The sequence below is a fragment of the Embiotoca jacksoni genome, unplaced genomic scaffold, assembly GCF_022577435.1.
Source record: "Embiotoca jacksoni isolate LCO1_2020_lvr unplaced genomic scaffold, fEmbJac1.0.p SCAF_3, whole genome shotgun sequence".
Lineage (NCBI taxonomy): Eukaryota > Metazoa > Chordata > Actinopteri > Embiotocidae > Embiotoca > Embiotoca jacksoni.
The window spans coordinates 13,273,152-13,298,934 of NW_027185381.1; the positions used below are offsets into that span (position 1 = coordinate 13,273,152).

The 25,783-nt window shown below is 43.4% G+C and overlaps 1 protein-coding gene across 1 annotated transcript; it reads right to left on the reverse strand.

The window, feature by feature from the left end:
• Nucleotides 1–4,439: 4,439 nt before the first annotated feature.
• smad6b (SMAD family member 6b) lies at nt 4,440–24,979 on the reverse strand. Its single transcript, XM_069162645.1, has 4 exons — nt 23,359–24,979; nt 20,503–20,559; nt 18,846–18,923; nt 4,440–5,403 (listed from the first exon to the last, which is right to left on the reverse strand). The coding sequence occupies exons 1-4, from the start codon at nt 24,146–24,148 to the stop codon at nt 4,862–4,864; spliced, it is 1,467 nt and encodes a 488-aa protein (XP_069018746.1). The 5' UTR covers nt 24,149–24,979; the 3' UTR covers nt 4,440–4,861.
• Nucleotides 24,980–25,783: the final 804 nt, after the last annotated feature.

Consider the following 25,783-nt stretch of genomic DNA (forward strand, 5'->3'; position numbering starts at 1 on the left):
GTCAGATGTCAAAGTATTTCTTGAAGCAGTTCAGTGTGACAAATTAGACAAATGCAGCACTGAGGAGGTTGCAGTAATAGAATGTGAGTGGGGAGTCATTAGTGCACAGTCTAACAAGAGAAGGGGCTCCTCAAAGAAACATAACAAAACAGAATCAGCAACGTGGACATCTCAGCTCCAGAGGAGAGGAGGAAGAAAGCCCACATGGCTGAGCCTAACCGCCTCGGCAGCTCCAGCCACCCAATCATCCCCAGTCCACACAACCACCAGCACTGCAGGCCAAACCTCAGACTGGAAGCTTGGAAGGTAAAGCAGTGTGACTGCATTTCCTGAGTCCACCCCATTTAAACTCACAATATGGAACATATTAAGAGGCCTGCAGAGAAAAAAAGGGGGCCGCTTTCCTAGATCTTTTACAGCCCCTTGGAAAAAAAAAAAAAAGGAGAGAAAAAAAAAAAAAAAACTCAGTCAGACTTCAAAAAGGACAAACTGGGCCTGTGGAAAAAAGTTGTTGAGCCCTTGGTGAGATCAATGAGCATGACATTCTTTAATATATAGGTTTACTTCTTCCAACATGTGAAACTCGGTGTTAAGTGAACGTATTTTGTATTACTTAGCACAAAATGAAAAGTGATTTGTGATTGGTTCTCTTTCCAAAAACACACATGCAGGCAACACCACAACCATGCAGGCATAAATATATATATATATATCTGCACAGATGCAGCACACTGCATTCATGTGGCTCACAGTTCAGGTAGAGGGATCTGGAGGGGTTTGATTATAGGCCGCAAAGCAACTCTATTATAGCCGAAATTATAGAGATTTCTGATATTATGTCACACAGAATACAGCAAGCAGATTTTCTTCTTCTCATGCTCAGAGACAGAACTCTCACAGAAAAATGAAATATAAAATAAAGTAACTCAAGCGGTTTCTGCACTGAATGAAGCCTTGTCTCTTTGGTAGGAGGTAAAATGAAAGAGGAATTCTGTTTTCATAGGGAAAAAACATCCTAGTTTAAGGCTAGGGAAACCAAGCAGTGTCACACTTGTGTGCACTTGAGAAAGAAATGCCTGTATTCAGTCAAGTTGAGTGTGTTGCAGTGAAGATAGAGTGTGACTTCACTCTGTTTAACTCATCTGAGAGAAGCAGACTGCAAACAAACGACAACTGGATTCAGAGAAAAGCACTTGAAGTTATGTGAAACAACTGAGATGTTAAAGAAGGTTTTAAACTATATTACTACTACTTTACTACTACTATATATTTGAACATATACAATACACCTGAATATCACAGCAATGACCTCTGTGCTTTATGATTTGGGTTGGAGAGGCAGCAATTGGTAGTTGATAAACGCCGTCAGAATGCTGCCCAGGGGTGTGTGTTAGTGTATGTATGTTCATATGCATTTTCCTCACACTGTAGCATTCTTTTAACCTCTGTGGAAACTCACTAAAATAAATCCTTTTCGTACGTCAGAGAGGCCCCTGTGCACCCTGTAATTACAGAGGGGAGGGTGGGATCTGCAGAGGAGCATCAGGACCAGGCTGCTTTTGGCTTCTGAAAAACCACCTAAATGCTTACTCAATGGTCTATTCCAGGCTCGGTTAGAGGCCTGCAGCACAGTAGCAGAATCATGGTTTGTCATTCAGGAGACACAAACAAACAAAAAAAAGGTTGTTTTGCAGAGCGTGATTTAGCAACACAGAGAGTATTAAGTATCGTAACTGCTTGTGATGGCTAAAGAGACATCTTCCACCAAATCACAGACACATCAGCCTGTTAAGGTGGAAAAGTACCCAACAGAAAAAGTCTCCCTTTCCCATGTTGCCCTGCGTGTTAGCCCATAATCCCCTCTGAGAGCGTGGATCCCCTGTGCGCTCGCATGTGTCAGCACGCCCAGTAAGTGGCGAGCATGGCAGCTGTGAGGAGCCGTAATTAACACCCTGAGCCGAGGTGAGAAGACTTCCGCGGGCTGCCGTTCATGAGAGACAGAGAGCAGGAAGTGTTTCAGGCACTCTGTGTAATCTCTCTTGGTTTCAAAAGGTGCTATTACCTCACCGGGCTTTTACTGGGGCCAGATGTGCAGGACGGGGTCATCAGCAGTAGTAGCAAGCTGCCTTATTCCCACATCTGCCTGGCTCAAATGACCTACTAACTTTTTAATACTGGCTTTTATGTCTGTTTTAACTCTCTAATCTCTTATCAGAGCAACTAGAGATTGTTTGTTCTCAGTTTAAGCCTAGTGGTGTTTTTGCGGGTGTGCTCAGCTTTAGTAAAGAGCAGATGAATTGAGGGACTTGATTGTAATTATCAGACTTCCTTTGTTTCCAAGTGTGAACATGGAGAGGCAGACATTGGAAGAGGCTTACAGACAAGAATCTACAGTCGAAGGAATGAACTGAGGCTTTGGCAGGACAGAAGCCATAATGACAGTGTTTCGACATTCAGAGCTTTAAAAAGCAGTTGTCCACACACAAAACTCAGACACAATGTGCACAGAAAGCACAGATACCCACATGTAGCACTTGTGTATATCACAGAGCCCTGCGTGTCCGTGTTGTTGAGACAGGTAGGTGCTACCTTCTCTTACATCAGTTTACAATCATTGCAAAGCTGCAACTTCAGCTCAGTGTATCCTTAACAGTAGCGGTTGTATTTTTTTTTTTTTTTTTTTTTGGGGGGGGGGGGGGGGGGGGGGCGCGAGAGCGACACAGACATCTCCAGAAAACTGTTGAGGGCTGTGGCCTGCTAATCAATACCATTCCTGAGCTCAGAGCACACAAAGCTGCTTACATGGCTTTTCCCTTCTCTGCTCCATCTTGCCCAGAGTTACAGTCCTCCTGCCACAACTATTCCAGCTCTGGAGAGCAGCAGAGCAGGCGCCTTCCCAGAGATGCAGCCACAGTAGATGTGTATTGTCGCTTGGCCTTTTCCCCAGCCTTGTCTAATTAGGCCCCCCTCTCATAGGCTCTGTGGTGGCTTGTGTAATCTGCTCACTATGTGTCTTAGCTCCTCGCCACCCCATATAATTGTCTGCCAGTTCCTCTCCAGTGGTGATGCGGGCCCTTTTCCCATAACAGAGACACAAAGGAGCAGGATAATGGCCCCCAGTTGTAAGGGAAGAGAGTGGACTCAGAGACAGAGGAGGAGTGGAGCCACTCCTCTCTGCTGTTTGAACTCTACACACAGTCTTGGCTCCAGACAGACAGCCGGCCTGGAGGAGGCTGTCTGAGCCTTTATGGAGGGGGAGAAGGACTGAGACACTGCACTCAGCAGCACACGCAATTGGAAAGAAGTGTTTTCAACAAAAAAAAAATAGGACAACCAGTCATAAAAGAAGAACCTCTTCTCCCTGTCTGGTCTCCAAGCACATCATTCACGAACTTAAAAAAAACCCTCATCCTATATGTCTGAAAGAACCCACTTTACAAAACACACACACACACACACACACACACACACACACACACACACACACACACACATATCCTTGTAACTGCAGAGTTCAGCTCTCATTAAACCAGAATCAGAGTGTCACTGAATGCCTCCATTGCTGAATGTTGGCAGAAACCTCTGCACCCCCCTCCCCCCGCCTCCCTTCCCCCCACTACCATCACCGCCAACCTGACAACCCAATACCAGCAATTATGAAGGAAGCCAGCTAAACCACATCCAGCTTGGCTGCAGGTTTTAAGATTCCAGTAGGCTTGTAAAACGTTGGGGTTTCTCTGCATACATTCCAGTATCACTGTGGTGGTTTCAGGGTGCTGCGTACCCGGTCACTCAACAACATCCACTGTGAGACAAGCTGAGACCCCGGGCCAGCGATGATGTGCTGAAGTGGGAACACCTTTAAGGAGGGCGGCCTGACTGCTGAGACAGTTTCATCATTTCCTCCTACACTGTCCTCCACTGCACCATCTCCTCTCAGTCCTCATTACCGGGGCTCCTTAGGACCTCAAGGACATCTGGAACATCGGTTGAACTAGCTTGTCTTAAAATGTAGATGCCACTAAAATAGAAATATGATCAGTTCTTTTAATCAACTCCTCCATGCCTACAACTAAGGCAGATACCACACTACCCTTCACAGTGACCAAACACAATAAACAGTGAAACGACATCTCTGATCATTTTCAGCTTTGAAAAGTTGAGCACAAAGAAACGACAAGTTTAAATTTGAGATGATCTGCTCCCAGGCTGACTGTGAACAGAGGATCTCAACCCTTGGTCTTTAAGGCAAATGCCACACCTTACATATAATATATATTAGTACAATATGTGGTAGTATACCATCATTTGTGATGGTTTCTATTTCAGATTAATCAGGCAGGATAGAGGCGTATGCTGGTGTCTTAAGGATATCAAAATATCAATAAACCAATGAAAATAATGTAAGAAGCTAATGATACAGACCAAACAAAGAGAAGCATTATGCGAATACTTTATTATCAATGTGTGAATGGTGTTAGCTTTTTGTCTGGATATTAATAGTATATGAAAACTATACACCAAATCCAGGCTCATCCTAATTTTGCTGTATAATTTCTCAAGTTGGTATTGAAAGATTCTTTATTTTTATATATACATATATATATATATATATATACACATACACATATATATATATATATATACACATACATATATATATATATAGAATATATATAAGCCAAAGTGCATTTTCCGTTTTTTTCCTCTTGTCCATATACACATTGCACCATACATAAATAATTACATTGTAAAAATGACTCCGTATTTACAAGTATAATATATATTTCATATAATATATAAAACTTTATATTAAATCTAGGTAGATGATATTTGGGATAGTTTGTGGGGTCCGTCTGTGTTATCTGTGGTTGTTGAGGAGGATCTCCAGCCAGCAGGGGCAGGAGGTGATGAACTGTCTTGAGTAGCAGGGGCCCCAGCCCTTTGCAAAGCTGATGCGCACACTGTTGGGGTCATAGGGTCCGTCCAGGAGGTCAGCCTCTGTGGTGTGCCTCAGGAGGCACGAACGCTCATAGTCAAACACCTTGATGGAGTAGCCTGGCATCACCTTTCGCACCACCAGAGTCCTGCTGTTGGGCACGTCCAGAGTGGGGGAGTTGACAAATATGGGGTGCTCGCTGCGGTTGTACGCCCAAACGCCGTCCGGCTCTTTGCTGAGGAGGATACCGTAGCCGATTTTGCCTCGTGTACGCTGAACGGTGCTGCTGCGGTGTTCCAGGTTGAGCTGGCCCAGGCAGAAGCCCGTGCCCTGAGGTAGATCATAGAAGATGCTGACGGAGTGCTCGTACACTGTGTAGAGGCGACCCACACGTGTGCGGTGCTCCCAGTACGCCACGTTACACCAGTGGCTCTGCTTAGGGGCATCAGGTGACATACTGGCATCTAGAAGAGACAAGAGAAACAGCCATGAAACAAAACATAAATAAAAGTAAACAGGGCTAGTAAAAAGGAAGGTTTGAGTTTTAAGGGATTACTTATCTCCTTTTTATTGTTCAGAGCAGATGGTCACACTATAAATACTGAAGGAGGCACTGTATTGAAATCTAAGCCTCGTATAAATACCACTGCATGCACGTCTGTTCAACACACACACACACACACACACACACACACACACACACACACACACACACATACACCCACACCCACACCTACTATACATATCCTGGGGGTGGAGGGTGTAGTGAGGTCAGTCCAGCTGAACACCTGCACTTCCCTACTCTGCCTCAAGAGGGCACTGCAATGATTAAACACTGACCATCCAGCAGGGCCACTCACTGCTGCTCACACATGCACTTTCAAAACAGATCATGTTTACTAAAACGAAACTATAATATACTATAATATAAAGGATTACACTTCAGTGCTCCCACTGAAAAATGGTATAGAAGTCCTTACGGGTATTGTATGGAGGGACTGAAATAAAAACCAAAGTACACTTTTTGGGAAAAAAAAAATCTCTTCTGCAAATGCACATTTTACTAACTTCTTTTTACAGTGGAACAACGCTGGCATCTCATTCCTCAACATCTCTGTCCAGTAAATCAGCTTCTTAATTCAGTTTTCATGGCTGCAGCCTGTGAACTCTTTTCGGTGACAGCCCTCAGCACTCCAAAGTGAGTTACTGCTCCCTAGGTAGACTTCGATCTTCACCATACCGAAAAGACACACACACTGCTGACTACTTTCAGAAGCTGCTTCGGTCCACACTGCTCATACATTTATATTGCTCATAAAATGTGTGGGACGAGGAGAAGACAAAGAATAAAACACAGAGAGTTCCATGATCTCACATCCCTCTCTTCACCCTTTCCTCCTGGAGAGTGAGGGAGCCCCTTTCTCCTCTTTCCTGGTCTTCCTCACATTCCACAAGAGTGGGGGTGACGGCAGAGGGCCAGGCAGGGGGTCCCCCTCCCCCTCCACCCAGCTCTTCCCCCTGCTGTGGGCCCAGGGACGGCATTCAGCTCCCTGACAACTTAGCACAAGCCTGTGACCCGCTGACCCCCCAGCCTTCATGCTATCAGCTCCCATTAACTCACACACAGAGTGATGCCATTATTTTGCTTCAGAGAGTCTATTGGCACAGAGGATTTAAAGCCTGGGCCTGTGGCCCCATTCCTTTCAGTCTCTCTGCTCTCAGGGCTTAATGACCGCCCGCCCCATTAACAAACGCCTTTAAGGTGGAGCATCACAGATCCACACAGCAACAAAATGCCTTGTTCACCTCCCACCCAACTAAACCTTTCTGCTGAGTGACCCACACTAGCAAAGTTTATACAAAGATTAGCAAAAAACGTTGACCAGACTTGCACAGACAAAACGCCTGCTGGTTCAAGGCTCTCTGTGTTATGGAGGGGGAGGAAGAGTGAGAGAGTGAGTGAGAGAGTGAGTGAGTGAGTGAGTGAGTGAGTGAGTGAGTGAGTGAGTGAGTGAGTGAGTGAGTGAGTGAGTGAGTGAGTGGGTGGGGGGATGTGTGGAGGTGGGGAGCTGCAGACAGGCTCTCTGTGTGTTTGCGCACACACTGATGGCTGAAATGACCACCTCTCTTCAGGGGCCCCAACATGCATGTGCCATTAGTGAATTCCACACTCCAGCTCCTCCACTCTGAGCTCAGCTTTTACTGCAGGCACGGCTCGGCCACACAAAGAACTCAGCCCCAACTCGTTTATGGCCCTCTATTGTCTCAAATCAAATGGAGCCCACACATCAAGGTAAACTCACTTTGAAACTGTGCACAGACACACAAAAGACCAAATGGCTACCATCTCCTCCTTTTTAGATGAAACGAATAAAGCAAAAACAATTTGGTCAACAGTATCTAGTTTTCACACACAGCCTGGAACAAAGATAGCCAGTAAGACTGCTAGGACCAGGAAGAGGAACGAGCAGGACAAAGGTTACAAATGTATTTAATGTTAGGCCTGAGGGAGGACAATGAGCACACCAAGAGCCAGGCCTTTTCCTGTTGCTCTGTTGTGTTTAGGGTCTATGTGTGCCTTTGCTCACGTGTCTGTTTGGATTGGGAAGAGACTCATTCAGCATGTTTGTGTTTTTGTCCTGAATTCATGCGTTTTGGCTAAGTGGGGGCGCTGAGGTGAGGGATCAGAGACTGCCTCTGCATGAAGTCAAATACATTTTAAAAGGCTGCTTTTGTGTAAAAAAAATATATATATATATAAAAAGAAGAAAGAAAACTGCATCCACAGCCGGTGCTTTAGCTCATTTTTAGTTTAGTTTAGTAGCTCGCACTACTGCCACCAGAGCCATGACATTGTTTCTACGAAGCTCTGTTTCCCCCAAAACATGCTAAAACATGAAGCTGGCGTTCCGGGATTTACATACTCCGGAGCTGCTGTGTTTGAATGTTCTGCAAAAGTTGATTGACATTTTTCATGTTGATATAAAAGAGTAAAAAAGAATATATAACCATAAACTGATGAACACACACGCCAGATCAAGCCTCAGACGCAACCTCAAAGTTCAGACATTAAAGTCGGTCTCCCTCCCTTCTGACCACGCTGTGGATACCCAACTCTCTGACACTCCATGTTGGGCTTTCAGAGGGTCTGCTCGGGGCGGAGCCACGACGGCTGGGAGCAATTACTGGTGCTCTGCATCCATTTAACCCTGCCACCTTTTAACAGCTCCGTTTACCCATTAGAATAGTAGCGCATGTTATTATTGTTATTTTATTCTTGAAAGCCTCTCCTCTTAGTGTCAGTCTCAGAGTGGACGCCGCCGCAGTATGGACGCTACACTTCCTGTTCAGGCAGCCAGAGGCAACGATCTGAACATGTGAATGAGTTAATCAGCGCTTACATAACCAGACTCACAGTGGTGTTATCGAATAAGAGGACATACATAAATATGTGGTTGGTATTTGGTCTATAAACCTTTTTATAAACATTTCCATGGTCAGAAGGGAAATATGTGGATATAAAATAGCTAGTGGTGTTGTAGCAGTCTGATAACAACGGGCCATGATTGGCGTTTAAGCATCAAGAAAAAGTAAACAGATTGCAACACTCAAAATATAGCAAGCACTCTTGACACGTTTCGATGAATTAAAAGTAGCCTTGAACACATCTATTTACACATATCTCATGCAGAAGTGCAATTATACAGTAAATCTAGATATTTAACAAACGCTACTCCAACACGGAGAATTTGGTGTGCTGGGTTTGATTTCCATAACAAGACGTGAGCTCCATGGAAACCATGAGAAAAATGGTGATTTTTCTGTTTCCCTTCGGCCTTTCTGATTGGAGGAATTCAGAGTATCAAAATCAGATCAATCAACGGGCAGATTTAGATCAGTTCGTTGGAACTTAAAACGGCAAACAGTGACACGTGTGTCAACTGAGTCAAATGTCAGCAACAAGTGGGTCCAGATAAAACATCAACTTTTATTCTCCATGGAAAATGAGAGAGCATGGAGATAATCAGTGGAGAAATTGGCCGAACATAAAAACACTCCATTACAATACAAATAAAAGTGAAATTTAGGTTAAAGGACAAAAGTATTAATTGGAAAATGAACCTCCAAGTATAAAAGGTAGAAGTACTAATCTTAATACAGAAATCAGCGTCCCTGTGGTTGATATGCGCTACATCCTTATTAGGTTCAACAGTACATGTTGGATTAGCTCTTTATGTATTTTGCAATAATCTTAATCTGAGAATTAACTAGTAACTAACTCTGTCCAATGAAAGTAGTGGTGTGGAAGTATAAAGCTGCAGGAAATGTAAATGCTTGAATAATATATAATAATATATATGGAACTATGATAGTCATGGGCCAAACAAACAGCAAAAAACTGATCATTAATATAAACTGTATATTGTTATAACAGTGGAACAACATGCTGATCACACAGCCCTTAAAAAAACAACAACCAGTGAACACAATTCAAGCGCTTTCCACAGGTTTACATATGGACAAAAAGCAAATCGCACCGCGATGAGTTCCTCTGACTCGCGGGCGAGTCTGGATAATTACTGTTAAGTACACAGAAATGAGGGCTTGAAAGTTTCAAAGGCAATCCTTGATGATCATCCAGTAATGCTTTTAAAGACAGCATGAAAAGGAGGTGTGTGTGTGTGTGTGTGTGTGTGTGTGTGTGTGTGTGTGTGTGTGTGTGTGTGTGTGTGTATGGTGGGGAGGTGGAGGGAGGGGGGAGGGGGGGGCTGCCCCAGGGTAAACACAGCTCCGGAGCCTTGGAGTGAGATGAATGGGAGGCCGAGTGTCAGGGACAGGCAGACAAACAACAGCTTCCCCTCCGTGCTAACATCTCCCCACCAAGCTCCGGGGCCACCCCCATTATCCTTCATCTCTCCTAATCCAGAGCGGGGAGCAGAGATGCACTCATTTCTCTCCGAAACTTTGCTCAAGAAGAAGCAGAAGAAGAGGAAGAGGAAAAAAAAGAAAAAAGAAAAACACTGTTGCCAGTCACTTTACACAGCCCAGTAGAAGGGAGGAGAGCAGCAGTCTCTCATCCTGTGCCAAGGATTAGATTCCCCTCCAGCTATTAGACTCTACCAATGAACTGATAGGCTCTAAGGCTTGGGGGCTGGTGGTGGTGGTGGTGGTGTGTGTGTGTGGGGAGGGGGGGAGGGGGGGGGGTTGTTAAAAACTGTGGTTGTGTTGGCTGGTTGTGTGTGTGAAAATGTAGAACCAATTCTTTGTTTTTGGTCCATTCCCTCTCCCCTTACCCCCTGCAATTTATTTTCATTTAAGTTTGTTTTACACCTTAAACAGCAAAGTGGAACTAAAGCCAAATGCTCCCCTCTCCTGCTCATCAAGAGTATGGTACGGCTTTAATTCTGGAGACAAAGGCTCCCACAGGCTGACTGTAACCCCTGAGCAGGCCACATTTAGGCTGGCGTCTGGGCTATCACTGCCATCAAAGTCGGCTTTATCAGACAGACACGCTAACTGGAGCTGCTCTTACATGTCTATAGATTTTTTTCTCCCTGAGGTCTGGCCTTTCTCTGCTGAGAGAGATACAGGGACAGAGATACATGCTGGGAGAAGACACTGTGGGAGCCCAAGAAACTGAATCCAGTCACCAAGCCTTGCTCTTCAACAATGGGAATGCTTTACATTGTCATCCACTTCCTCCTCACTTTCCCTCTGTTTCTGTTTCAGGATGACCCCATGAGGGAGGAAAAGTGCTGTACCCTTGATAGCAGATAACTAACAGAATCCATAAATTAAATCAATAAACAACAGAGGGCGTAAAAAGCACAGGAAGCTAAGGAGGCTAATACCAAGGAGCCGTCTGGGCCAGTGAGTGAGGCTGCTGGTTTGAGGGTTTTTTTTTTTTTTTTTTTAAGGGGAAGAAAATTTGCTGCTCATTTCCTCCAAAGCTCTGCAATGTGTCAAGAGACATTGAGCACAAGTGATGTTGGTGATCCAAGTGAGGCCTGCAAGAGGCTTTCAGGGCATGTAAAAAGTTCTGTGAAAAACGATGGGGGATGTTTGTGAATATGTCATATCTACAGGCAGCCTCAAAGGCCGGCGGAGTCTGAGAGGAGAGAGCATCGAAAGCAAAACACTTAGTGAACATCCTGCTGGGTGGCTGTGCTCTTTCACCTCCTCACACAACCTATCTTTTTGTATGTTGTGTGTGTGTGAAAAGTGTGAATGTGGTTTTTTTTTTTTTTTTTTTTTTTTTTTTGCTAGTGTGTGAGGGAGGTTTCTAGTCAAGTAGGCTGGAGCATTGGAGTTGAGGAGACCCTGCACATTCCTGAACCCCTCCCCTCACTGTGCCTCCTAACTTCCTACTCTGGTTAGGACGGTGGGGGGTGGGGGTGCAGCAAGAAGGTTGCTTTCTTCCTCGTCCTTTTAGAGACTTTTAGGTGTATTCTCACCTCATAACATGTCAAGTCACAAAGTGTGAAACTTTTCTGTTATTTCATTTGTATTTTTCTTCAGGGAAAAGTAAGATCTTACACTAGCCTATATGTTCAAACTATGTCGAAGGCCTGGTTTCAAATGAACAATAACAAGGAGGTCTATTATTACGAATTATATTAGTCGGACTAATTTAAGGTGAAAGGTAAGTATTTGGTTTCCACTGGGATGGGAGGTGGAGCAGCTATGATGGACAGAGTTGCTGTTCAAACAATGGTTTTCTATTGATTGGCCCAGTGGATCAGAGTCTGTGAGAAGAATGTGTTCTGTCAGGATAATGTGGCACCAGAGTTTCTGTTTCAATCACAACACTTGCTAGGCTGTAACACACACTGTTCTACTGCGGGCATCCACACACCAGCTCCCCAAACAAAGACAACTGCCCCCCCCAGTATCGCCGACAAGTCGCCCCGTTCACAACAAGCAAGACATTCATTAAAAATGCAGGAGTGAACATTTCCAATAATTCACAAATTCCTTCCCTGTCAACATCTGCAAAAAATCTTGAAGCTAAAGGGAATGGCAGGATTTCATTAAGTAAATTATGTGTTGGCAGTCACAGAGAGGGGAAGAGGGGGAAGCTACAGCCAGACCTCTAATCTAAACCGTACCCTGAAATGCGACAGCCTGGCTGCACGTACTGAGCCGCACCGCCAAGACTATAGAAATGCACACAAATAAAAGATAAGTAAAACACACATGACAAAAGTAAATATAATCTTCTCTGACGAACGCAATCAATGGGAGTTTTCACATACACATGTTTACAACTTGTAATAACTACTACTTGCAAAAACCTGATCCCAGAGAACAATCTGCTTTGTCAGGCTGAACTTGAACAAAGGTTTTCTAGTCAGATTTAAGAGGCATCAGCTGTCAGGAACAAGATCAAAGGCTCCAAATTATGTCTATCCTACTTGGCCCCATGTTAGGACACGGGAGTGGAATGAAGACATAGCTAGAGTAGATCACGTTCAAGATAAAAAAAAAAAAAAAAAAAAGACAGAAAACTGTTTCTCAGCTTACATGTGTACAATGGAGAGAAAATTGACCGTGCCTTGAAACACAGGGAGTTTACAGTTCACCAATCAACAACAAGCTTGTATCCTTTCCCTCCAGCTGTAAAAGGCTTGTGTAGAGATGTCGAATGACATGGGCCCCTACAGTTAATCCACACACAGCATTCTGGAGGCTCAAAGAATGCACTGGCTATTCTGAGTTTTAAAAATACTGACAGCCATAGGTTCAAGCACAACTGTCAATGCTCCTCTGGGGAGGAAGGGGAAAAAAAAAAAAAAAAAAAAAAAAAAAAAATCATGAATCTATTTTTGCTAGCAATCGGGCCGCAGGCTGAAATCATAGCTGGCCAAGGCCAGGGTTTATAATTGTGGGTAAAATGGTCAGAAAATATAACCAGCATCCACAACTGGCACCTACTTCACTAAACTCTGCCAGGCCATGCAAGGCAAGCACATTTACATAGGCCAGCTCAAATGGAGTATTGTTCACCCTCTCATGTCCAACTAACAGTTGGACATTCCATACATTTTTAATGGCATTGCACGCTCTTTATTTGTTGCTGTAACCCTGTGCCCTGAGCTGAATGAATGGCCCTATTGGTGGAGGCTGGTGCTGCGCTGCGGTGTGAAGGGAGTGAAGATGGCAGCAGGCCTCCCTGGGCACACGTCAAGATTAGCTCACTCACTTTGTTTGCTAAAGCAGAATATGGGGCGACAATTATAGCACACCTGAGCACACCTCCTGTTATTTCTACTGCCTGTACTCCCTCTCTGTGTGGCAAGCCCTCAAATGAAACACAGTGCACCTTTTCCTAACTGAGCAGAGTACACTCAGTAAATCAAATGATAAGCACAGCACTGTGAGCTTTGAGTCACAGTTATGTATGAGAGGCTGTAGATTTCTCTTTATCTGTGAGCCCTTCAGAAGTTACTCAAACACCCAGCAGCACTGGCACCACACGGGCTTGCCAAGCAGAGGCAGATAAATACTAAGCTCAGCAGGCTAGTTTCTGTTGACATGTAAGAGGTTTCAGGCCTCTCCAAGGACTGCTTTAGATTAGCATGGCTTTCACTCGGCACATAGAGGTCACATTACCTCACCACATCTAGAACCTGTGTTGGCAGTTCTAACTGAAAATCAACTCTCAAAACAAATCAGTGTTGAAAAAAAAAATCTCAACACCGGCAACTAGACTCTCTCCTCTCCGTGATAACTGAAGACTCATATTTCCGCTGTATAACACAGACATCCTACCCGAGGAAAATTTCTTGACTCAAGTTTGCTGTCTTGAGATCTTTGCAACTCAAAAAGGTAAAGATATTAATTTACAGAACAGAAACAAACCACAAATTATATACAGAACTACAAAAAAGAACAAGCAGCCCCCTCCATAAAGAATACAGCTCCCTTATATTCATGAACCAATGAGCCATGTAGACTCTGGAGGACTCCACTGAGGATCCTCAATGTTATAACTCAAGCCAGAAAAAGTTGAAAGCACATTTCTGACGCGGCACAGTCTAACAATGCTGAGAAAGGGAAAATGAAAAATGGCCTTATCGCTCTTATCAATGGCTCTTTTTTCTATGTGTATGTGTGTTACGTAAGGGGAAACGGAAGCCAGCCTCCCAGGACAGGAACGGATACTTGAGACGAAGACTGTGGGTACGAGGCCTACACCACTACAGAGAGAATAGAGCACAAGACCCTTCAGGATGTATAGCTGGGACCCTCCACCCCTAAGCTTAGAATGGGACTCTGCAAACTGGACATGACAAACGGGTGAGGAGAGCCCCCTCAGGTCCCCTGAGATGCTGGCCTTCTCTTCAACATTCCTCAGTCCCGTTCCCCCCCCCCCCCCCCCCCCCCCCCCCCCCCCGCTGTCAAAGGGGCAATTCACCGCCCAGCACTGCTACAAAACCCAGGCAGCTTTTTAAAACAGGATGTTTGTCTGAGGCCTCCTTCCCCTCAAATAAACAATCCGCAAAACCTGATTTCGGGAGGCAGGGTGGAAGCACTCGAGTCACATTATTTCCACATCCCGTATCCTGGAGCATTCGGGCTCCTGAGGGAGTGCGGGCGGCCAGGCGCTGGGAAGGCTCGGGGCTGCGGTGGAAACCCGAAGCCGTGTGCCAGGCTTCAGGGGCAGATGAGCCCAGGCTGCATCACTCTGGGGTCTGTAGGATGGAGGAAGGGGCTCATGCCCCGAGGTGGGAGGGGGACATGGCTTACATGCTGATGCAGCACCATTTGACCATACCTCTGTGTGAGCATTGCAGTGTCAGTTTGCTGCTGCTACATCAAGAAAGCTAGTGTCTGCAAGTGTCTGCACAGTGGAAACAACATACTGCTATATGTTTATATGCAAGGTGCAGGATTATTAGAATGAATATGCCCACATTATGTCACTCAAGATGACACTTAAGCTCAGAAAAGATTAAAAGTTCAAAGAACCATCTAAAAAATACTGAGGCCACTGCAGTGAAACGAACAGACGATCTGACATGAAAAGCACAATGTGACATTACAGAAGACTTTTGAGGTGCAATCTATCCCAAATCTTTTAATATGTGTACACTAAATGTGCTATTTAATTAGATCCTAGCGGAAGTGGAATCGCATGCCTTCAAAGTCAGATCAACAATTATGAGTCCAGTCTAATCTGCTTTAATCAAGAGAAGAATCACATGCCTTGATTAGACTGTCTAATTATTCCATGTATTTCCACTCTCTGACACAGACAGAGGGGATGGTTTGATGCTTCGCGCTCGCTGCTTCCTGCTGCAATTAATATTGACTGCACAATTTAATTTGCTTTGCTTGTGCGTGTGAAAGCATGTCAGTAAGCATCTTGATTTATGTGAGGACACAGGAAGAAATATAGACTTAAAGATAAAACAACAAAAGCATTTCAGAAGGCTTTTGCATTCAAACAGCACCACTGCCATTGTTCCCTGAGCAATCTCAGACAGTATGTGACTCATCTGAGGTCCTTCCCATCTATCTATCAACTACCCTGTTCTGCCTGGTCGAATTAGTCAATAGCAGAGTGGACCTGACACAGTGACTGTCTGCAGACGAGACATCCAGAGACACAGCGCTGGTCTTTACACCAGAAACAGGTCAGCACATGGAGAAAGAAATGTATGATTGCTGCGTGGGAACCTTGATTACCTGCTGATGCCCTCTTTCCTCCAGCAAAGCACCACAACTTTCAATCTTTCCGCTTCTCCTGTCCAACTTCCCTACATTGGCAAAGGACAGTAACTCACATCACTCTGCGTGCCCTCTGGTCACATGACCTAACAAATCTGGGAGAGCTCATCCATTCACACCAGTGATCTCAACTCACACCGACATGAGCGTGTACACAAAGTGTTATGCTGACAAATTCCAGTGAGTGATTGAGGACACAGCCTCCAGTGGCTGATGAATGTAGGCAGACTGGAGCCGTGGTCTAATAACAGTCTAAACCAGAGCAAAGTCCTGCACCATTCATTGTACATAAATATTGTAAATAGTGTAACCACTACATGCAGTGACACTTCATCTGAAGAAACAATATCATCTTGGTTTGCCTCCTCAGTGACAGCTGGCCAGAACAGCATTGTAATGAAGCAGTGACAAACATAAAGAGCCCCCAATGTCAGAGACAATGTGACTGACATAATAAAGTCAATTTGGAGAAACGCCCCCTCAGGCAGTCATACAGGAAGCAATGAGACATGCTTCAAAGGGCTTCTTTCTGATGTCCACACACGAAGCCCAGGCAGCGAGGAAATGGGTGTGCAGGCAGGCCTGGGAGGGCAGCACTTTAACTCACACCCACAGTAGGTATGACTATGGAGGGCCCATTCATGGTGTAAACTGACAGAGTGTCATTGTGACACAGCCATGTTTGAGTAAATCTCTGGAGAATCTGGAAGCATAAGTATTACACAAGACATTGATAAAGTAATACAACTACAGTATGTATTGATTTATTCCATATTAACAGGGCACTAAATAATCTAAAGCAGAAGAATAAGTCCTATTTAAACTCCACTGAATATATTCTGAAAAGTGGAAGACCGAGCTTATGGAGCACACCAACCAGTTCTGATCTGTTTCTCTGCCATTGTGTGATGCAGAAGAATGCTCTGTGGGTATTTCTGTAGCCCAGGGCTGCAAACTGTAGTTGATTATTTGACTACAACTCTACCCCCCACCCCCCAGTGCCCCCAGACTTGCTTTTAAGAGGTTTACTTGTTCCTGCATGAGGGGTGGAGTCTGGATCCAATTCAACTCTGGTTACACACAGACGCTCTCAGCTGCAGGGGGATTCACAAGGAAAGTGATCTCCAGGTCAGCAGCATGTTCAACACAGGATAACTTGACAACATGCATTACAGGCCTGTATGTTACAGAACAGCTACAGTAAGGAGGCTTCATAAGGAGGCCTTCAGGTTCTAGGTCTTATGATGGAATATGTTTCGAGAAACTAGGGCGAAAACTTGGTGGAGAACCTGTAACACTGCTAAGGTGCTGATCGTATCTCTCCCTCAACATGAACACTCTTTTGTTTCTAAAACCAAAGACTACAGTCCAAATGCAACATCAGAGGAAAAACGGGCCACACAAATGAGCTCACAGGACAGAAAAACACCCTGCAGAGCACTGGCCATTTTCTTTCCCAAGTCCAATTTGCTGAGCGTGTCACAGCCAACGCAGAGTGATTTGGCCAGGTCTGTACAAACAGCAATACAGTTGGAAGAAACCAAAGCCTAGCATGTCTAGATCCTCCCTCACCAGAGTCTCTGAGGAATTGTGGTGCGCGCTCTGACAAGCCCCTCATTTGTTGACTCAGGGAGTGTCGCCAGGCCATGCTGAGGTGGTGACAGCCTGTGTGCTGGGGAGGAGGGGGCCTGCGCTGACTGAATACTTCACTGCCAGGTAGCCATGTCAACTTCTCAGTGTCCAGGCCTCTGAGCCATGGCAGACCCTGAAGCAGGAAATGCTGCTCCCTACAAGCCCCAAAATTAGGGCTCTGACTCCCTGTCCACATGACACTGTGCATGCTGGCTGTGGCCTTAGCGTGAAGGGGGAGGCATGCTCACTATATGCCATGAGAAAGGCGTGTTTCATTTCAAATCAGAGGACAGGACTGTTTCTACTCGCCTCCTTTGGTGTGGCCCCATTCACAGGAGCAACTCCATTTCTGTGAAACCCCCCCCACCCCCCATCCCCCCCGCAGCTCACTTACAGCCAGGGCTAGATAGAGTCGTATGTGTGTGTGTCTGTGCACATGCATGTGGACAACTCTGTGTGCTTGTGTGTGTTTCTGAGCAAGCTTGGATCTTATTACAGTTTGATCCCACTCAAATATTTCTGAAAGAAAAACAAGAGGAGGGGAGGCCAGCTCTGAAGCCAATGCACACGCCCCACTGAACCTCTGCACCGCTCACAATGAAACCTTTATCTTTAAAGCTTCGACTGTTTGTAATGATCCTTAATGAGAAGGAATAAAGTACAGCATCAAAATGAAACCACCGTCATACACCCAACATGTATGCAGAGAACCCCACTGAACTGTTATTTAAGTGCTCTTCTGAAGAAAGTCTTGCTTCCAGCTAGCTTTAAATAAACCCTTTCAAAGCCAGAAAAACATGACAATGCAACACTCAACGCTCTGTGACTTATTACCCTTATAATACTGCGATTCACAGATGGAATTAATCGGATTTAAAGTTATATGCTTAGACACGCAAATATCTGAACATGAACAATTGTGCAAAAACATGGACAACCGCATGCAAACACAACAGCAAGGAAGACATTTATCTCTTACTGACAAATGAACGTTGGTCTTTATTACTCAAACTCTCTATTTAAATCACAGTTCGGGGAAAAAGCAAAGCACCTAATCCATTCGTAAATTATCTAAACTACATGGATCACTTAATCATCAGGATTGTGTTTTTAATCAGAGAAGTAAGTGCTAGTGCTAGTGCTAGCTGATGAACCACTAAACCAGAGCTACTACTTCAAACAGCTGCTCACACATGTTGTCCAAACACATGGCAGAGAAATTCCTGAAATTTTGAATCTGATACAAATCATTAAATGATTAAAACTATACTCACTTCTACGTATTTTGTGTCCAAACATGCAGACAGCATTTAACCATCTAAAACCGCCCAGTATTTCTAAATGTCTCCTTCTCTTACAAAGTTTGAAGTTCACTAAAAAAAAAAAATGTAAATTCTTGTTTGACAGATTACTTGAGTATTTACAGACTTGCTCCTCCGAGACAAGCTCTGTTCTGGTGATCATTAATTTCTAAAATCAGTACAAAACATTTGGGAACTCCTTATTTGGAGACTGACGACAGTTGTTAAAACACACCCACCTGAAAATTCCCCCGGTGTGATGTTTGGTGAGCTGGTTGCCTCGGTTTCAGTGTAAGACAATGTGGAGTCTGACAGATCTGTGGGGGATAAAACAGAAATTAGCTCCTCGTCTACAAACAGTGACGGAGGCTGCTCCGTACTCTTACTGATCATCAGCCTGTGAGACTCGGTGGCTACCTGTGTGTACAACTTCATTCCAACATGAAATTGACTGTTATTTCATATCAAAACAATTAACACCATGTTGGGATAACCTGGCAACTTTACTAACAGGTTGTATCTGATAAAATCCCCTCAAAATGCAGCCAGAAACTTCAGCTGTACTCAGGTTAGCAATCCAAAGCAGTCCCAGCAGCCCCCAGACATAGACGTATCAAAATTATTCAAAGCCCTCAACCTGCAAGAGATTCTAGTGATGTAAATGGTGTTTAATGAAACACATAAACTAAACTTGTCATCGTAAACAGTTAGAAAACGTATATTTGAGTGAGAATGTAATTTTGAGCTAAAAAGTGCTAAAGACAAAAAAAAAAAAAATATCTGTGCCAAAATGCCATTAGCAAAACCCACAACCTTGTCAACCCACAAAGTCTCTGTTTAATAACAATATCTTTTGACCTTAATGACGTCTGATAAACTCATAATATCTTGATGAATCTCTGGTCATTTTAGTCTGTTCCTCGTGTGAAAAACCTTCCAGCTCACTAAAATGTAGTTCCTATGCTGTCACTTCTTTCTTTAAATCCCACCAAAAGTCAGCCCTTAAGGGGTGATCCGAGAGCCGGGTGGTTAGGGCACATACCACTTGGGAGCAAATGCCATCAGCAGTGAGTCCTCGGTTTGATTCCCGGCCTGCCGGACCTTTACTACACGTCATTCCTCAGCTCTCTTTCCCCACATTTTCTGACTTTGTACACTGCATTGTCAGAAAAAAAATGCCCAAAACAACCTGATCTATACAAAAAAAAAAAAAAACAGTAACAACTACTTAATAATGTCTTCTCTTAGCTTTTGAGAGAGCTCTTTCTCCATGCTCAGCTTGAACATAGGTGAGATTTATATTTGTATCACAGCTGAAGTATGTTCAGTGTCATTCTTGACTTACGAAAAGATTAACTGCAGATAGCAACAAATAAGTAGTATCATATCCTAGTCAGTGATTACAAATTTACAATACAAGAGAAGGGTTGAATAATTACGACACGCTGTATTACAAAAAAACAAACACAATTTCATTATTGATTATTATACTGAGCAAGGTTGAGCCACTGTTATATCCACACCATACTATCTGCCCTTGCTATAGCTGGCGTGCTTACATTATGACACATGCGGCACTTGGTCTCATCTCAAAGCTACCATGTAAATTGCACACGGTCACGGTGCCCAATTACAGCCATCAAAATTCTCCACATTACTATATTCATGTTTCTTTCTGTTAAAACAGCAAGCAAAGCAAAAGACGATCATGCAGTTTTACAATTCACAGGCTCTAAACATCTTAAATTCTGATCATAATAAAAACATAATAAATCAAGCCAAAACTAGCTGCTTACAAGTCACAACACAGAGGAGGAGTTATTGATAGCAGAATCCAGATGAAGCTCAATGACTGAGGATGACATAGAAAGCATGGTTCAGGTGTTTGCCACTTACCCAGTGGCTTGTGTTCTTCATTAGGGGAAAGCCTCGAATAAGGGGGCGGGGGTGACTCTACAACACAAAACAGCAATGTCAACAACCCAATAAAAAGAAGGAATAAAAGGTAAAACTGAGTCTCTGCAGTATATACAGTATGTTTCTCAGCATGTGCAAATACAATTTGATTTGAATATTTCAGGTCTGAGAAGATCTATCTGACATTCATAAATAATAGATTCAAAGAATGTAAGAATGAAAGCTGTGTTCATATATTTTACTCTACACAGACTTTTACACATAAAGTACAATAACCCCTGTATTTTGTATTAATGTTTCATATTGCAGTCACCCCAAATAATTCATACATTACTGACTACATTATGTTCTGAGTGAAGTTATGGTTAAAGTCTTTAATAAAAGAAAACATGCCACACATACACAACTAAATTGAAGCCACAAGAGAAGCTTCAACACATAACTCAACAATTCCATTTCAGAGTAGACAGCAGACGATTAACTCTTACAGCTTTCTGTCTGCACTACAAAATCAAATGAATTTGTTCACAAGCCAGTTAAAAAGCCAATAAAGCCAACAGATAACATTCGTTTCTCCTGTTTAATCACATAATATTTAAATGAAGCAGTCGTTACTATGACCACAGACTAATCATAACTTTTAGATAGTATTTTAACACATATCAGTTGCTCTGTATGCATTTTGAGTTCATAGTGCAAAAGACCTTGATTTTGATCAAATAAAAGGAGAAGAGATGAAGAAAATAACTTGCACAAGAAGGAAAGCACAAAGGAAGGAAAACTTTGTGAGCGTACTGTGACCTCGCCTACAGGGAAAATGGGAAGGAGAAAAGCATAATAGCAGCGGGTCCTTTAAGAGTGGCGGCAGTAATTGCCAGGATCTGAACTCAGTCACTCAGATACACAGCTAGTCAGTCTGGCGCCAGTAGTATGCAAACTGTATATTATCACCACTCCTTCACCTAAATAGCATGAGGGGACCTCCTCAGGACAAAAGGGCTTTTAAAGCGCAACTTGAAATTGATCTCATTTGAAAAGTATAATGCCTGGCAAAATAAAAGGGAAAAGTTTTTGTCTACTTTAATCCATCTCTCTGCCTCACACAAGTTGTTTTAATCTTTAAAAACTCCTCCATAAAATCTAGAGCAGTATTTTATTTTCAAAACGTTTCAATATGTAGATAGAACTACAGGTAAGAATAGTTTTCAAGCATGATTTGAATTATGTTTAAACAGTTTTTACATAAAAGTGTCACTTAATTTTAATCTGTATTTTTTTTTTTTGCATACACATTTACAAACACGGTCAAAGCCAGTGATTAAGGTCTTGATTCAAAGCCCCCCTTTCTTGAATAGCGTGAAAGAAATACCAGCTCTATTGGGCCACGCATGAGCGCATGTGAGCTATGCCTACTACGAGCATTAGTCCCAATATGGGGTATGAGCCTCTCTCCCTCTCCTTACAATTCATCTTGGTCATTTTAGTCGGAAAGAAGTTCACGCAGCATAGCCTCTAATCCACAGATGGTACAAATGTCATGCTCTTTCTATCAAGTGCATTCTATTCAAACCAATAAACACTGATTTATCAGCAAACCTGGAGTTATATAGAATCAGTTCTGATCAACTCAGACAGTATGCTGGGACAAGAGGGCCAGATCCACATCAGTTTCCCATATTTGCTCAATATGAATTCTGATATTGTTGGACTTCTGACTTTGAAGTGCTTGTCACAGCCAGCTGGCTCTAGTAAACATGGATGTTATGGAAAATCCACCTCCTGTGCCAGTGAGGAGACAGAAATACTGACGCTTGCATCTTTACACATGATACCAGGCGTTGTCATCGGGTCAGCGGGGTCGACTGGCCCAGCGTTTAAGGTTTTCCAAATCACAGGCCGACACCTCTGCCAAAATTTAATCTAATATAGGTCAGGGATGTTCTGCCATAGATAGCTCATTGATTGTGGAAATAAAGCTCGTCCACCACACACCAACTTAAGGGACACATGGCAGCAAGTTCAAACCTGAGTCTAAACAATCACATACACGATACTCTGTTGGCAATAACTCTGACAGAAAAAGAGATAGGAACTAATAATCACACTGAGGGCACTGACATATTGATACACTAAAGCTGTCATGTGCTGTTTTATTAGGGAACACTTTGAGCTACTGTCAGGACAGCGGTACAAACAAACACACTCCTGTATTGAAAGGTCCTGATGTCACAGGCCAGTGTGAGTTATGCTCTGGTATAACAGGCTTTCTACTAGAGCTTAAAAGTTAAAAAAAAAAAAAAAAAAAAGACAAAAAAAAAAAGACAAACAGATTGAAGTGATGGAAGATTTTTCAAATATTTTGGCATTTTCTCACAAATATTATAACAAATATGAAAAACTGATTAGAAACACCAAACTGTCTCACTTTTGCTTTGTCAGTGCATGTCCCCCTCTCAAATACAGATTATTATTGTTCAGTTTGCAGTGAGGATGACTTTGGTAATCATTAACTATTTAATCAAACCACAACCCTTCCTCTATCTCTATGTATGAAAGGAAGCCAAGCTATACCAGTCAAATAAAACAGGCTGACAAGGTAACATTTTTAGAGCATATTTCAAAGCCCAATACAAAACCTCTCTCTTTTCAACCTTGTGATACAATTTTAAATGCAAATGAACCAAACAGGTCTACATTTGAACTGTATCTGCAGGATGTATTTTTATGTTTACAGACCACAGGTAAAGTCAGAAGAAAGGATGTATACATGAAAAAGGAAATGCAGGTCAAGACGAGAGAGCGTTGAGAGGCCAGTTTAGTGGCAGATGCTCTTACCTGGCCCACAGAGCCGGCTGTAGTGATAGGGGTTGCAGCACACTATTGGACTGTCCGAGGCCCCAAAGCTCTTACACTCACAGAGCGGTTTGAGCTGGGCCGAGTGCTGGAGGTCAGACCAGCGGTACAGTTTACACACAAGCAGCTGTGGGGATGCCACATGGCCGCCCAACCTCAGTTCTGTCCGGGAAATCATTACACAGTCGCTCGGCATCCCTCCTCTGGACTCCACCGCCTCTAGTAAGGTATCCAGCGCCTTTTCCTTTAATCTTTTCAAAAGAGAGTATGTGGCTGATTTCAGTTCCTGCTCTAACACGGTGCGTGGCATCGCCTCCTGCGCCTCAGGAGAGCTGGTATCTCCTGGTCCAAGGCTCCTCAGCACGAAGTGACACGACCCTGGATCCCTGGTGCCCTGAGCCGTCTCTGGACCCCTGAACTCGGAGTGGTCCCGGTCTTTAAATAAGCAGCACGTCACTGTCCTGCATTCGCTGTCCTGTATGGACCGGGGGCTCCCCTGCTCCTGGTCGCACACCGCACCCCCATCTTGGTCCGACGTGACCCCAAAGCTGCTGCTCTCCACGGGGCACACACCCCCTATGTCCCCTACAAGAGACCCGCTAGGGGTCATCGGTCTGAACTCCGTTTTGGGAATTTTCTCTGGGTTGTTGCCGAACAGATCGTCCCCACAGCCCTCACTAGTTTTGCCATTTCCATCTTCCCCTTCTTTATCTGGGATCAAACGACTTCTCCAGAGTCGCCGCACAAGACCTGAGCGTTTCGTCCTGAACATACGACAACTTGAAAATCTATAAGGATTTTTTTTTATTCTTGTACGGATATCCGAATATTACAGATACTTCTCCGGCCGTTGCAAAACATTAATGAAGGTGAAATGCCGTGCAATGCATGCACAGCCAACTGACGAGCATTGGTGGCAAAACCGCAACATTAGACTGAAGGCTATTTCGTTGCATCTACAACAAAACCGCGCAATAAATGCACTGCAGCATTCCGATCAAAAGGCATTCATTTAGCCGATTACACTGTAAATAACCAAGCGGCTGAAACTGTGGTTTATTATCCAGGATCGCTGCGGAATGGACTGTTTATATGTTTGTTACGAACGAATAAAAAAAGTAGAATACATAATAACATAACATAATATGCTCAGTAACATAATCCAAAGCCAGTAGCCTTCAACGCAAGACGGCAACTCGCGGCATTAAACAGTTCCTGACTTTTAACAACCTCAGATCTACTTTCTACACCGGCACGTAAGAGCATGGGGGTACTTCGATGCGATTTAATCCCAAGAAAATGCACCAGAAGTCCAAGATCCTTTGCCGTCTTCTTGAGATGTCAGTGCACTTCTTTTTGTTTAAATCCCAACAAAATATCCATGCGAGCTGAAACTCTAGGACGAGGATCAATCCGGGGCTCAGAGGCGCTCCTGCTTCTCTGCTCAGATCTAAACCAAACTGCAGCCCAGATCCCTTTCTTTCTCCGTTTCTCGCTCTTTTTCTTTTTCTCCCCCCTCTTCCTCACACACACACAAACACACACGCACACACGCACACACGGGGCCCCCGAGGAGAGCGGTGGAGCCATTGGCTGACTACCATCATGTGCTAGTCTAGACACTTTGGCGGCTGTGAGCTGCACTGATTGTTGCGCAAACAAGGTTTCAAGTTTCTTAACTCTTAAAGGCGAAACACTCACCTCTCGTTTTTAAGTCAAAGTTACTGAAACTTATTTACATCAACGCTTCATTCAGTATGTGTCTATTAAAAAAAAAAGAAAAAAAAAAAAGAAATTGAGGAACTTTCCTGCATATGAATGTTTTTTTTTTTTTTTTTTTTTTTTTTTTTTTTTTTTTTTTTTAATTCTTCACAAATAAGTCGCTTTAATTTTTGTATTTCTTCAAAATGCATTTGAACATATTAATCAGCTGGAAGTTGTTGGAGGATATGGACACTTAATCTAATTTAACAAGCTTTAGAGGGAAGATGAAGATGAAGATAAAAAAAAACAAAAAAAAACAAAACTAGAATGATGACGTAGCCTATTGCCGGTCATCAGCCACCCTGCCTTTACTCAAAAATACATATAGCCTATAACTAATACATTAATACAAGTGAATATGACTTTTTTTTTTTTTTTGGTGGAAATTACATAAAATGAATAACAGGGAGATTTTGCACAAGACATAATTTTAACCTATTGGCCTCATTAAACATTAAGGCCAATGTTTCACTGAAAATATACAGTATGTAATGTTCAAATATCATTTCTGGAATATATTAATGACATAGCATTTGGCAGATAGGTGTGACAGCAGCATGAGTATTACAGTAATTTACAAATGACAAATTTAGAAAAATAAAGCATTTTAAGCTTTTATGTACAGCACAAATAAACTCTTTCA

Coding starts and splice junctions, on each gene's coding strand:
- smad6b (XM_069162645.1), bottom strand. CDS start 24,148: ATGTTCAGGACGAAACGCTCAGGTCTTGTGCGGCGACTCTGGAGAAGT. Junction 18,924..20,502: donor TGAAGAACACAAGCCACTGG/GTAAGTGGCAAA, acceptor TATCCCCCACAG/ATCTGTCAGACTCCACATTG. Junction 5,404..18,845: donor CACACCGGGGGAATTTTCAG/GTGGGTGTGTTT, acceptor TGTCTCTTCTAG/ATGCCAGTATGTCACCTGAT.